The 13897-nt window shown below is 36.0% G+C and overlaps 1 protein-coding gene across 4 annotated transcripts in view; it reads right to left on the bottom strand.

Annotated features, from left to right (window-relative positions):
- The window catches only part of CHN1 (chimerin 1), a 207985-nt gene that overhangs the window by 109006 nt on the left and 85082 nt on the right, over window positions 1-13897 (bottom strand). For 3 of the 4 annotated variants that reach the window (XM_063647624.1, XM_063647626.1, XM_063647625.1), the window contains exon 4: window positions 7332-7445. In XM_063647624.1, coding sequence (XP_063503694.1) covers window positions 7332-7445 — 114 coding nt within the window. Of the gene's footprint in view, window positions 1-7331; window positions 7446-10824; window positions 10857-13897 lie in introns of all 4 variants that reach the window. The other variant, XM_054476902.2, reaches the window with a different exon arrangement.

The following is a 13897-nucleotide window of genomic DNA, read 5'->3' on the forward strand; positions in this document are numbered from 1 at the left end:
AGTTTTGACCCAGCATTGCAACTAATGTCTTCATTTCTTCTCAAAATAAAAAATAGCTCTTTTGGTTTCTTTTTTCTTCTGTTTGTAAAGTGATACATGTGCATTGTAAAAAAAAAAAAAAAATCAGGTAACTCAAAAAATACAAAGAAGTAACAATCATGTTTAAGTTAGTCACTAAGAGATAAACACCAAACATTTTGGTGATCATTCTTTTAGACACCTTTCTATTTAAATATACACCCATAGGTACGATATTTTATATAAGTAGTATGATACTATACATACTATTCTGTATAATACATTTTATTTTTCAGATTGATAAAAGTTTTATGTTTCTGAATTTATGAAATGTGACATATTTTTAAAAGAAAATATAATTTTCCCAAACATCATGTTTTTTCAGTGTTTATCATTTGTTCTCCATTACTAAAATTTTTCCAAATAATTCTTACTTTATTGTCAGCATAAAATCAACAGGAAAGTGCCAAGTATTGTAGGTATAAGGCATTCTCTGGAATATGTCCAAATATGCCCTGAAATATCCAGATACAGGGTTTGGGGATTATCAAGACTCTTGCACATGTCACTTTGTTCTTCTCCCAATTTAGAGAAGCTAAAATGAGTCAGATTAACAGAAATGTCTCTGGAGTTGCCAAATTTGGAGTTAACAGTTCTCTTCAAAGTGAACCCTTTAAAATCTATAAGGTATACAGAAGCCCTTTTAAATATCAGTTCTCCATAGTCAAAGAAAAACTGCTTACTAAATTAATTACCCAAATAATTCTGGTAAAACATAGTTCCTATTACCCTTTCCACTGAGCATTTTAATTCCTCCAGCAATGATCTTTCTAAATCATACATGTAACCCTATTGTCTTCTACTAAAAGCCTTCAATGACTCCCACTTCCTACAGATAAAGCCCAAATTCTTAAGCATGAAATTCTAGGCTCTCCTGGCACACTAAGTGCTAAAATTTCCCACACTCCCAGTCCCTCAGCAGACTGCCATACACGAAATGCTCCATGCTGTTCTACATTCCAGCACCATTTCTTCTTCCCAAAATGCTTGTTTTTCATCATATTCTACCCTTTTACTTGGTAAGCCAGTCTACCTTTAAGAGCTAGCTTCAATGTCTTCTTTCTTGACCCACTTGAATAGTATCTGGCAGGATATAGAAGCTCAATAAATGCTGCTCTTTTTAATAATTCAGAATCTGGAGAATTATTTCAATTGTCCAATTTAACAGTGAAGAGCAAGCCCCTCCAATTTCCATGAAAAGGCCTTGACACATATTAGTGACATACCAGGGATAAATATTTTTAGATATTAATAAAAAATCTATGGATTTCATTATGCTAAAATTATTAATATAATTAGGTTTTCCATATCACCTTTAAAATGCTGACCTAAAGTCAGTTTGGAAAACATTTCAAATCAAATTTCTAAAATATTATAGGCAAAAGAACATTATCAAAACCTATTTTACAAAACTCTTTGACACCTGCCCTCACATAAAACTGTCTTTGGAACTCACACCTGATTTTCTTACTACAGTATTTACTAAAGCTAAAATTAGATATACAACTTTAGTAAGAGATTGACCAGAGCTAAAATATTTGAAAAATTACACCATGGGTTGATCTGCCTAACAAAGAAACTGCTTTCTAAGTACAGCCTATACTTGGCTATAGTTAACTATCTAACTGGTATACACGTTCCCTCCCTTCCTCCAACCTTCTTCCTTCACTTAAAACAAGAAAAGAAAACCAGATTTTGTTTGGTCATTCATTCTTCCTTCCAAAGCCTTACCTTCCGGAAGAAGCTGACCCATTTCCCAGTTCTAGGAGCAGGTGCTAGGTTAGACAAGCAATCAGTACATGCATTTCCCTGAGATGTTATTGGTCCAAAAATGGGAAAGGCAGACTCATGCTAGCCCTATCAACCTGAAGGAAAGGATGCATACTGCAAGAGAGAAGAGAGGTTCCCTTACACTCTCCTGCCGGGCATAAACAAGAAATCTTACAATTCTGATTGCACTGGCAGCCATCTTTTGACCGCAAGGAAAACCAACCTTAGACTGAAGCTGATGCTGTGACTAGCCATGAATACAAACAGAAAGATCACAAGTCCTTCATAACATCACTAGAATACTGACCATCCATGCTATTATTACATTTCTGAACTTAGTATGTGAGATATTACCTTAAATAACTTATGTCTAAGTGAGTAGAGTTTGCTTATTTTGAATGTCAGGTAATACTTGTGGCTGAAAGCATCTCAATGGATAGAGAATATGATTCTTGAAAGCGGGATGCTGCTAATAACAGAATTTTAAAGAGTCCCTTTTGCGATATACTGGGATTATTATCCCTGTTTTATAAATAGGAAACTAAAGCTTGAAAAGGTTAAATATACAAAATAAGGCAGGCAACTAGAACTCAGGTTTGTCTAATTCTAAAGTCTATATTACAACTTCATTTCCAAAGTTCTAACAGTGAGAGTGGGTAACTGCAATTATTTTCTGATAGTTTTCTTTTTAAATCTTAATTTCTTATTCTCTCTGATTTTCCTCTATTCTTTCAATCTATACATTACATAGAAACTGTTCCTGTTTAAGTTGTTAACATTTTAAATGTTTCTCTTTCCAGTTTTCTTTTGTAGTTTTAGTGAAATACACACAATATTTATTTTTCTTAGTAAAAATGAACAAATTTAGCAGGTTAAGTCATTGTGAAAAAGAAGTATTTTATGTCAAAGGGAACCAACAATGACAGAGAGCCCAATAATAAGTCAAAGTTAATGCATAACTTTAGTCTTATGCCATATTAAATGTCCAACGTTGATAAAGAATTTTTTTTTTTAATTTCCAAGAAAACTCTTGGACAGAGTCTAAGCAAATGTGCTCTGCAATACATGGATGACTTAAGAGAAATAATAGTAAGATCATAATTTTAGGCTATAGTTCACCTATTTGCACTATTTTTGTTAAGGCAGGAAAAGTGAACAGCCATTAGGAAAAAAATGATACAAATTTGTTGAGTTAGTAAAGGCCTTTTGGCATTTACAGCAATCCCCCCAAAAATAAAATGTTTAGATAAAAACAGCAAGAAAAAAATTAGTTCTGAATGGGTTATGATTGCATTTATACCCATAAATTGTTTGGGTTTTTAGCCAGGACAGTGGTGACAATGAGAAAGTAGATATCAAATATTTAAAAGATCATTTCATATATTCACTCACATTAGCTCTCCACAAGGTTTTTCACCTCCTTAAATTTCACTGTTTCCAAATATCAAATGAAAATTCTGGAACTAAATAACATAGTATTTGACATTAAAAACTCAACGGATGGGTCTAACAGCAGATCAGAAACAGCAGAAGTCAGGAATAGTAAACCAGAAAAATGGCCCATAGAAAATGTCCAAACTTAACCTAGTATTTTTTTCTTTTAATGAGAAAAACTAGAGTGTCTTATAAAACTTATCTTTTAAATAATTAGTTCTAAAATGATGAAAGCCATGTGTTTTCAATCAAACCTCTTAAATTAATTTAGGTTACTTGTAACTGATATTTGCCGTATCTCATTAAACTACAACGAATACAAATGTTGTCAAAATCAGCATACAGAAAATCCGAGAATCACTTTGAAACACTTCATGAGTCATAACCAAGTGGCTGGCTAGCATCTTCTTTTCAACTACACACCCTGAACACGCAAATGTCTGTCTATATGCTTCCCTTGTGTGACAAACTTTCACTGAGTAAAAATCATTTTTCCTGAGTCAAGAGATGAATATGGGCATAGGTAGAAAAGCCTGACAAGGCTCAGCCTAAAATTTAGGCTGAGATGGGGCATGGAAGAGGATGCAAATGAAGAGCAAAAAATATCTCACCCATAGAAAACCTGCTGTGCCACATGGTGAAAACTTCTTTTCTGACTGCAGAAAGTTGGTAGTGTGACAGCACACATACAATACACACTCCCCTAAACAGCACCTCATAGCATTCATTAGGGTCCTCAGTGGAGGGCTAGTCTCCTTTAAGTGCAGGAGAGATGCCAGTGTGTGAGGGAGGTATGTTCTTTGAAACTCTGTGCCCTACTTAACGTTACAACCTTGCTGATCACACCATCGGATTTTCAGGCAGATCATTTATAGTACTGGGGAGGATAAGGCTGGACACACAGACATTTCTTAGGCAGTTACTTAACTAGTCCAGAAAGTGGCTTAGAGTTGAAAAGGAGAGGTAATTTTGAGAAATACTTAAGAAATAAGATTGTTGGTTTTGGCTGTGTGAGATGAGCAACAAAGAAAAAGTCCTCTTAATCATTATCATACAGGTACAGTACCCAGGGCTTCCCAGAGTCCAAGAAAAGTGAAAAATATGGAAACATAAAAAATATGAAATATGAAAAGAAAGGTATGGCTCCAAAACACAAAAAAAGAAAATTATAAAACTAAAGTTAATTTCAAAAGCAATTTACATAAAATCCTTACACAATTTTAACAGCAGAAAATATGTATTTGATATGAAGTATAGTGTGTAGTATAATGTAAGGTAGGGGGCCTCTGGATGAATACTGCCAGGCCTTACAAATACAATAAAATACACCTAAAAGAAAAACTGAAAATAATTTCTTAGTTTCTGTCTTATGGAATTGACTGAATAATAATGTGACCAGCTAATAAAGGAAATATAGATATCACAGCATATTTGGGAGAAAAGTGTTGAGTTCAGTTTGAGATATACTGAGATTGAGGTGCCTATGAGGAATCAAGTTCAAAGACTTATTCCTAATTTTAGAGCCCCTAGTTGACACAGTAAATGCATAAATAACACTGACGGGTGTAAAATAGACAAACTGGCTACCCCTTAATGGATTACGTGTGTTAAAAACAAATTGATGTGAACTGGGAGAATCATCAGTTGAAATGGGAGTATCAGATAAGAATAATACATATATCAATGCAACTTCTATTTCAGACTTTGCTTAACACTTCCTAGCCATACATCAAGTTTAAAACAAGGAAAATGTCAATCATATTTGCCACATAAATTACTAAATGTATATTGTGAGTAAAATTCCTCTATCTATGACCATTACAGCCCCTTTTTACTCACTATTATTTCTTTTCCAAGTAATGATTTTACGGCAATTTTCAGTAACAAAAGAAAGACTGTAAGTTACCCCAGAGATATGAATTTGAAACATTCCCATCAAGATTTACTGGGCCAAAGTGGATGGGAAGTGATTATAAATGTAAAGCCATGACTAGAATGGGAGAGTGCAAGAAGGCAGGAATGAGAAAGAGATATGAAGGTCTGGGTGCTACTTTTCTCCAAACTAAATCCTTAGCCTTCAAGTATTTGCTGGTATCAGCTGGTGAAAACTGTGTGACAGATATAAGATGATAGGCAATGTGGCGTAATGTGGTGAAAGTACTTGAATTTTGCAGTTAGGAAAAACTGAGTTCAAATTAAAGTTTTATAACTTCTATGTGATCCTGGAGAAATGCAGGGGAAATGGCAACCAAGGGGAAAGAAAGAGAGGCTTCTGTTTCTCGTTTTACCTCACCTTCTTCCTTCCTTATTCTGGACCACCAGCGTTTACATCAAGGCTGTTTACCATAGATAATCAGATGACCAGACTATTTGGAAATAAGGTGGTGAAGAATTCTAGAATTATAATATGTTAGGAGTAGAAAGATGAAGAAACCAACTTCAAGAAATTCTGTGATTTACCCCAAATCAGTCTTCTAATTCAATTAATGGTAAATTGAATAGGTATTTGAATTGCCATACCAGAATTTTTTTCCTGTATACCACAATTTAAACCTGAAAAAAACAGTATAATTAAGTAACTGAAGGAGAATTTACACTTTATAATTTACCATAAAAAGCAAATTTCCATGAACTTCTGTGACAAGCTCTGTTCTCCCAAGTATACAATTATTTCAGCATTCAGTATGAAATAATACTGAATTGTATCATTCTATTTAACAGAAAGATTAATATCAAATCTTGTGGACAGGAATCAGAGCAGGCCCTGCTCGCTCACACAGGTATAAGTGATTGGAGAAGGAATTAGACATGTTAGTCCTAAACATTAACGTCAACTTTCTATTCTCTATTTGTGACTACCAAAAGAAATTTCATATATTTGACCTCTGTCTTCAGAAGTCTCTGCTTTTAAGTCTTTTCCAAATAGATGAATGTATATACGAATGAACAAATAAAGGGATGAACAAAGACAATGGATAATTATTCCAAGCCTTTGGTGAGACAGCAATGTAGAATGATTAAGAGCAAAGACTCTGAAGTCAGACAATCTGGGTTCAAATAGCAGCAGCACAAGTTATTAAATGTGTGACCTTCACCAAGTTACTCATCTCCATCCAGGTCTTCTGTTTCCTCATCTGTAAAATGGGGGTAATAACAATACATAGAGTTGTTGTGAGGATTAAATGAGGTTAGAGGCCTGGCATAAGGTTAAGTCCAATGGATAAGTATGCTCTTGTATTATTGTTCTTACTGTTGGGTTATTATTGCAGGGTTAGCAGGAGTATTTGTTTCTGGGCACTGTACTGTAAGCCAAAACACTAAGTGAAGCTCAGCTGATAGGGAAGAGTCAAAAGCTCCAAAGAAAAACTGCTCCAACCAAAAGGCAACCTAAGAGAAATGGCACTGACTTTAGCTTTATGAGTTATGAATATCTTTTCTCTTGATCTCTTTCCTTATTCAAGAAATTGATGGAAGCTGACAAGCTAGACAAACAGGAAAGAAGGGGTAAGATGGAATGGAAGGAAGCAGCTACCGCAAAATGCTTTAAAAGTTTTTCAGGCCGGGCGTGGTGGTTCATGCCTATAATCCCAGCACTTTGGGAGGCCAAGGTGGGTGAACCACGAAGTTAAGAGATTGAGACCATCCTGGCCAACATGGTGAAACCCCGTCTCTACTAAAAATGCAAAAATTAGCTGGGCATAGTGGCACACGTCTGTAATCCCAGCTACTCGGGAGGCTGAGGCAGGAGAATCACTTGAACCCGGAAGCGGAGGGGTTGCAGTGAGCCAAGATCGTGCCACTGCACTCCAGCCTGGCAACAGAGCGAGATTCCATCTCAAAAAAAAAAAAAAAAGCTTTTCTATTCTTAATTACTGAGTGTTACCATTCACGAGGAATTTTTAAAGGGTCTCAAAGCTATTAAAATGGTAATTAGATCCCAAGAAAACAAGAACCAATTCAATTACATGCTGGATGCTTTTAAAATTTAAAGCCCTATATTAAGAGAGTTTTAAATAAAGCACAGTAGTAATTGCAGGCCCATGACCAACCTTAAAGCCAAAGTGTAGGTCCCTGGCTGCCGCTGGCTCTCCCGGATGAGGTAGCTCCCTTCAGCCACAATCAAGAGCTGGTCGGCTGCTTCTCTGGAGATCATGCCATGAAACCTAAGAAACAAAGTCTATTCAGAAACTGTGCTTTCTACATTTTTCAATAAAACAAGATAAAACAACGTCCCACTGCCACCACCTTCTCCTGTTGTTTTGAAGACAAAGTACTGCCACATAATGGAAGGGAAGCACTTGGGTTTAACTATGCTTGTGTTTCTCTGGGCCTGGCCCCCAGCCAGCTTCTCTGTGGTGATAAGAACAGCACCAAAGTACTACCCAATCCAGTTAACAACCATGGAATCAAAATTCACATCCATCTAAAGGAAGATCAACCACCTCTCTCAAGAGGACAATTCCTTTCTTATGTATCCATTTAACCATATGGCTTGCTAAAGAAAAGAAAAAAAAAAACACAGAAATGTATCCTATTTTCCTTTCTTTCCATTAGTAGCACTGCTCCAAAATTTTGGCTGAGTCTCTGTTTGCAATTTTCCAGGACCCTGGGTTGTCCTTAATTGGCATGATTGCCCAATAATGTGCATAATCTGCATTACTGAACACTCAAGCCCAAAGCAAACAACTATAATACTTGTTTTCATTCCCTGCTAAAACCTTATCTTTGATTAACATAGAAAAATAGAGAAAAAATAAACATAAATAACATAAGTAACATGCTCTTTACACAAACACAGATGAACCTGTAACAATCTGGCATAAAACACTGAAAAAAAAAGTAAGTTGTGACACATATTAAAAATAAAAAGCCACCTTACATTTGTATAGCGATTTACAATTTACAAAGAACCTATATGTCCTTCTATAACTCAAAGATAATGAAGGAATTCAGGACATGTCACCCCAAAATATGCCACTTTGCTGTATCGAGTATTTTGAGCTAAAGGCACTTTAAAAACATCAAATGCAGACACAGGCTTTCTCTGATTCTCCCTATCTACCTAAAGACAGATCATCCAAAAGGAACTCAACTGTTACCAATGTCCTCCCATGAGTTTCAGCAACCAGGGAAGACTGACTCTTACGGAGGAGAGGAGACTAAAAGTCGACAACACAGTCAGACAAACTCTGTCACAAACTATCATTTACTTTCCCGTAAATGGCCAGAAACTTCCCTCCCATTCCCCTGTTACGATGGTATACAAACTCTCAAATCTCACTTTTTGGAGTGGTATTCACTTTATTTTTTTCTGTGATGCCCCTGTGCAAGTAGTATTAAAAATTAATAAATTTGTATACCTTCTCTCCTGTTAATCTGCCTATTGTTTATTTCATAGACCCAGCTCTCAAACATAGGAGGGTAGAGGGAAAGTCTTTCCTCCCCTACAATAACTGCAATGACTCATTGCTCAAAAGAAAATTTGCAGCTTTTACTGGTACTAAAGAAACAATAGTCACTTGAATTTGGAATGATACATTTAAAAGGCACTGAAATGGCACCTTAATAATTCAGGAACATTACTAGGGGCAAGAGGAAATTTTCTGGAGTTTTTCCTGATAGGGATGGTTCAGTCTTTCAATTTCAGTCTTCAAACAGTTCACAGTAGGCATGTTCAAATCATGACAGCTAGGTTTACAATGGGCTCCTGAATTTCTTATCTCCATAAATTTCCCAATCTTTGAGAACTAGGTCCAAAGGCTAATGCTCTGAATCTGCTGCAGGCAAGGAGATGGTAACCTATCCCTTGCTATTTAGCACATTGGTATATATTTTAACTTCACATAATATCAAATAATACAGTTGGTAAAATATAGTTATCTATCTGTTTAAAAATTCAATTAACTGGCCGGGCGCAGTAGCTCATGCCTGTAATCCCAGCACTTTGGAAAGCTGAGGTGGGTGGATCAACTGAGGTCAGAAGTTCGAGACTAGCCTGGCCAACATGGTGAAACCCCGTCTCTACTAAAAACACAAAAAATTAGCTGGGTGTGGTGGCAGTTGCCTGTAGTCCCAGCTACTCGGGAGGCTGAGGTGGGAGAACCGCCTGAACCCAGGAGGTTTTGTAATTTTTATAACCTCATTGCAGGCTGGGTGCGGCGGCTCATGCCTATAATCCCAACACTTTGGGAAGCTGAGACGGGTGGATCACCTGAGGTCAGGAGTTCAAGACTAGCCTGACCAACATGGTGAAACCCCGTCTCTACTAAAAATACAAAAAATTAACAAGGCATAGTGGCGGGCGCCTGTAATCCCAGTTACCTGGGAGGCTGAGGCAGGAGAATCGCTTGAACCCGGGAAATGGAGGTTATAGTGAACCGAGATCGCACCATTGCACTCCAGCCTGGGCAACAAGAGCAAAACTCCATCTTAAAAAAAAAAAAATTCAATTAACTTAAAAGAAAATCAAACTAAAGAACACAAATTCTGAAACAAAACGTGACAATATATTTAAAGAATTTTAAAATTATTTGCACAAGTTGATCAAAAATTTCTAACCCCAAAGACCCCATGTATTGGGATGTTTCATATGGTGTTACTTCCAATAGTATAGTTTAAAAGCAACCTATCATACCAAAAGCAGAATGACTATATAAATTACAATACAACGGTATTGTAGAGTATCAGTGGTTCTTAACTTTGAAATCACCCTTTCCTCAACTCATAGGTGTGCATCTGTAATCCATTTCTAAGTCTTGAAAACATAAAGAATTTTAAATAATTTAAAAATATTTATAATGTATACTTTTATCTGATATGATCTCCAGTCATAAAAAACAATTTTGAGGAATGATGAAATTATGAGTGATTTTTATTCTTTTCCCCAAAGTGCTACATTTCTGTTTTTCAATAACCTGAAAAATTAAGGACTTCAAAAATCATTGCATTTTTCACAAAACAGAAAAATGCTCATTGTCAATTTTAAATGGAACAATCAGGCTATAAAATGATATGTATATCTCAATTTGGTTCAAATCCATTAGGAAAATATTTCTTCAGATAGTAATACTTCAAATTGTTAACATTAGTTGTTTCTGAGTGGTATGAATTATTATATTTTTCTCATAATAAAGATAATACATACTATTTAAGAAAATCTGAAAAATAAAAATATATAGAATAAATCACCCACATCCCACTGTACATACATGTGTGTGTATATACATATCTATATGCCTAATATATATGTACACAAAAACACAAATATGTACATTTTCCTCATATACATCTAAGATTATTTACTTGTATGGTTTGCATCCTTAACATTATTGCATGTACATTTTCCCATGCTATTTTCTTATTTATACTTGTCTTTATTGTCTATATTGTTCACCAATTAGATCACATTTGAAATTTTTAAGAAATAAATGCAACTCCACCAGACTTGAATACTTCATCTTGCTTTCATTTAAAAGCATCCATTTACCCTGTCTCTCTTACATACGCCAATCTATAAAATGTTTTCTAATAATCCATACTTACTCTCTTCCATAATACTTTGGTCTGTTTTCCACCTATTGGGAAAGCAAAAAAAAAAAGGCGTATTTGTAAAAATGCAAATTGTGCAGAACATAACTCAACATTTTGTGCATGTGACAAAGTAAAGCATATATTAAAAAAAGAATTCAAATAACAGAGTATGGAGTCCCAGTTCTACCAGCAGGCTACCTGTGCCATTTGGACTGGTCACTTCATCTCTCCAGACCTATTTCTTATTTATAAAATGCTGTGTATGTAGTTGGACTAAACTACCTTTAGTTTCTAGAATTTAACGAGCTGAAAAAAATTTCACTTTATTCAAGAGTAAAATTTAACACCCCAAAACATATAGCCACAATTGTGACACACTGAATTGTAGCTTTCTCCCCCATCCTCCCCTGCTATTCCTCTCCTTCTTGCTCCAGACTCTCCATTCTGTTAGCATCTCCATATACTCTTACCTTTCTGTTGTCCCATCATCTCTTCCCTCACCACAGCTTATCAGGGCATGTGTGTTGGCTATAGCTAAGAAAAGCCCCAGTAAGATAAATGCCCAGGAATTTTCACAGGAAGACAGAGAGCATTCAAAATACACTCACTGAACAGCAAATATGTGACAGGCATTGTTCTACCTGCCGGGACACATTACTGTATAAGACCAAAATTCTTTTGGAACTTACATTCTAATAGTGACAGACAGACAATAAAGAAGTTTAAAAAAGAAAATAGAAAGTAGTAGTAAATACTATAATGAAAATAGGAGTGGGTAACAAAAGGGAAGACTAGTGAGGTACTTATTAAGCTGGGTGGTTAGCAAAGCTCTCTCTGAGATGACATTTAAAGTGAGTCCTGAATGACAAGATGCCAACTCCAACTACAAAATCATAGGAACAGCAAAAAAGCTTTTCCCTAGTAGGTACTTTGATGACACCACATACTATGTTATTGAGCTCTTGCTATTTGCTAAGTGTTTCAGTTACATTTAAAGATCACTGAATCCTCAAAATAAGATAGGAATTATTCTACTTCGTCTTTATGAAATAGTATTATCATCCTCATTTTATTTATTTTTCTGGGCAAAATTCACCTTTTCTTTTAAATGTACTTATAATTAACAAATAAAAGGGGTGTGTGTGTGTATTATGGTATATGGCATGATGTTTTGATATTTGTATATATTGTGGAATGGCTAAAATAAGCTAATTAACACACACATTACTTCACATGCTTTTTTTTGTGTGTGGTTAGAACGCATAAAATTTACCCTCAGCAATTTTCAAGTATATAATACATTGTTATTAACTATAGTCACTAAGTTGTAAAACAGATCTTTTGAACATATTCCTCCAACCTAAATGAAATTTTGTATCCTTTAACCAGTATCTCCTGAATTCCCACCCCAACCACGTTCTTTCCTTCTCCTTCCCTATGCCCCTGATAACCACTATTCTACTTCTTCCTACTACGAATTCAACATTTTTAGATTCCACAAGTGAGATCATGCAGTATTTGTCTTTCTGGGCCTGCTTTGTTTCACTTAACATGATGCCCTCTAAGTTCATCCGTGTTGTTGCAAATGACAGGACTTCCTTTGGTATTCAATTTGAAATAAACAGTATTCCACTGTATACTGAAATGGAATATACAGTATTCCATTATGTATAGATACACCACATTTTTTTTATCCATTCATTCACTGATGAACACTTACGTTGGTTCCATATCTTGAATACTATGAATAACGCCGCAATGAACATGGGAGCGCAGATATTTCATCAACATATTAATTTCATTTCCTTTGGGTATACACCAACTAGTGAGATTGCAGAATCATGGTAGTGGAGAAACTGAGCATCCGAGAGATGACATAACTTATTCAAGGTTACTTGTTCAAGTGGTGGGGCTCAAGGCACAATTAGGATTCTTACTCAAAAATGGCAAAAAGGGAACAAGCCCTCTGTCTTTTTGACACTGACTCATTTGAATTTGGTTAAATATGGCAGTTCCCAAAGCAACTCAAAGCCTATCTTTTCAGTGATCTTCTCCCTTAGTTCTGCATACAGCTTAGATGCCAAATCTGATATTGTTTTCAGCAAACTTGATATAGTTACTCACAGCATAGAAAAACTTTTGTGCTTCAATAAAAAATTGTGCATCATCTATAGCAGTGATCCCCAACATTTTTGGCACCAGGGACTGGTTTTGTGAAAGACAATTTTTCCATGGACCAGGGTAGGAGTGGGGGTATGGTTTCAGGATGATTCAAGCACATTGCACTTACTGTGCACTTTATTTCTATTATTATTATATACTCACCATAATGTAGAATCAGTGGGAGCCCTGAGCTTGTTTTCCTGCAACTAGACAGTCCCATCTGGGGGTAATGGGAGACAGTGACAGATCATCAAGCATTGGATTCTCATAAGGGGCATGCAACCTAGGTCCCTTGCATGCACAGTTCACAATAGGGTTCGTGTTCTCATGAGTCTAATATGGCCGCTGATCTGAGAGGAGGCGGAGCTCAGGCAATAATGTGGGCAATGCGGAGTGGCTGTAGATGAAGCTTCGCTGGCTCACCTACCATTCACCTCCTGCTGTGCAGCCTGGTTCCTAACAGGCCACAGAGTGGTACTGGTCCATGGCCTGGGGATTGGGGACACCTAATCTATAGCACATCCTACTGGCTTATCAGATTCTAGCCCAGTGCCTTTTGTCTGAGCTATTTTGGTACTGCCTAAGTTGTAGGTAACTAATAGATACATTTTTTTCCTGCATATTGGCAGTTGAACTGACTTTTTCCCTACCCTCTCTCCGAGTGGAAAAACTAGTTTTGTCTCCATGTGCAATTCATCTCAATATTCCTTGACTCCATATAAGAGTTTTTGGAGTTTTCCTTTCAACCGATTATAACATCTGCCTAGTTCTCTCATATTTTATGAGTAAAATAAATTTTTAACCTGTGTTCATTTTCATATCTATAGGAGAGTCATGATTTTAACTTTTCATTAAAATTATACTGTATTAGTCCATCCTCACACTGTTAATAAAGACATACGTGACGAAACTGGGTAATTTA

Source organism: Pongo pygmaeus, chromosome 11 (genome assembly GCF_028885625.2).
Source record: "Pongo pygmaeus isolate AG05252 chromosome 11, NHGRI_mPonPyg2-v2.0_pri, whole genome shotgun sequence".
Classification (NCBI taxonomy): Eukaryota; Metazoa; Chordata; class Mammalia; order Primates; family Hominidae; genus Pongo; species Pongo pygmaeus.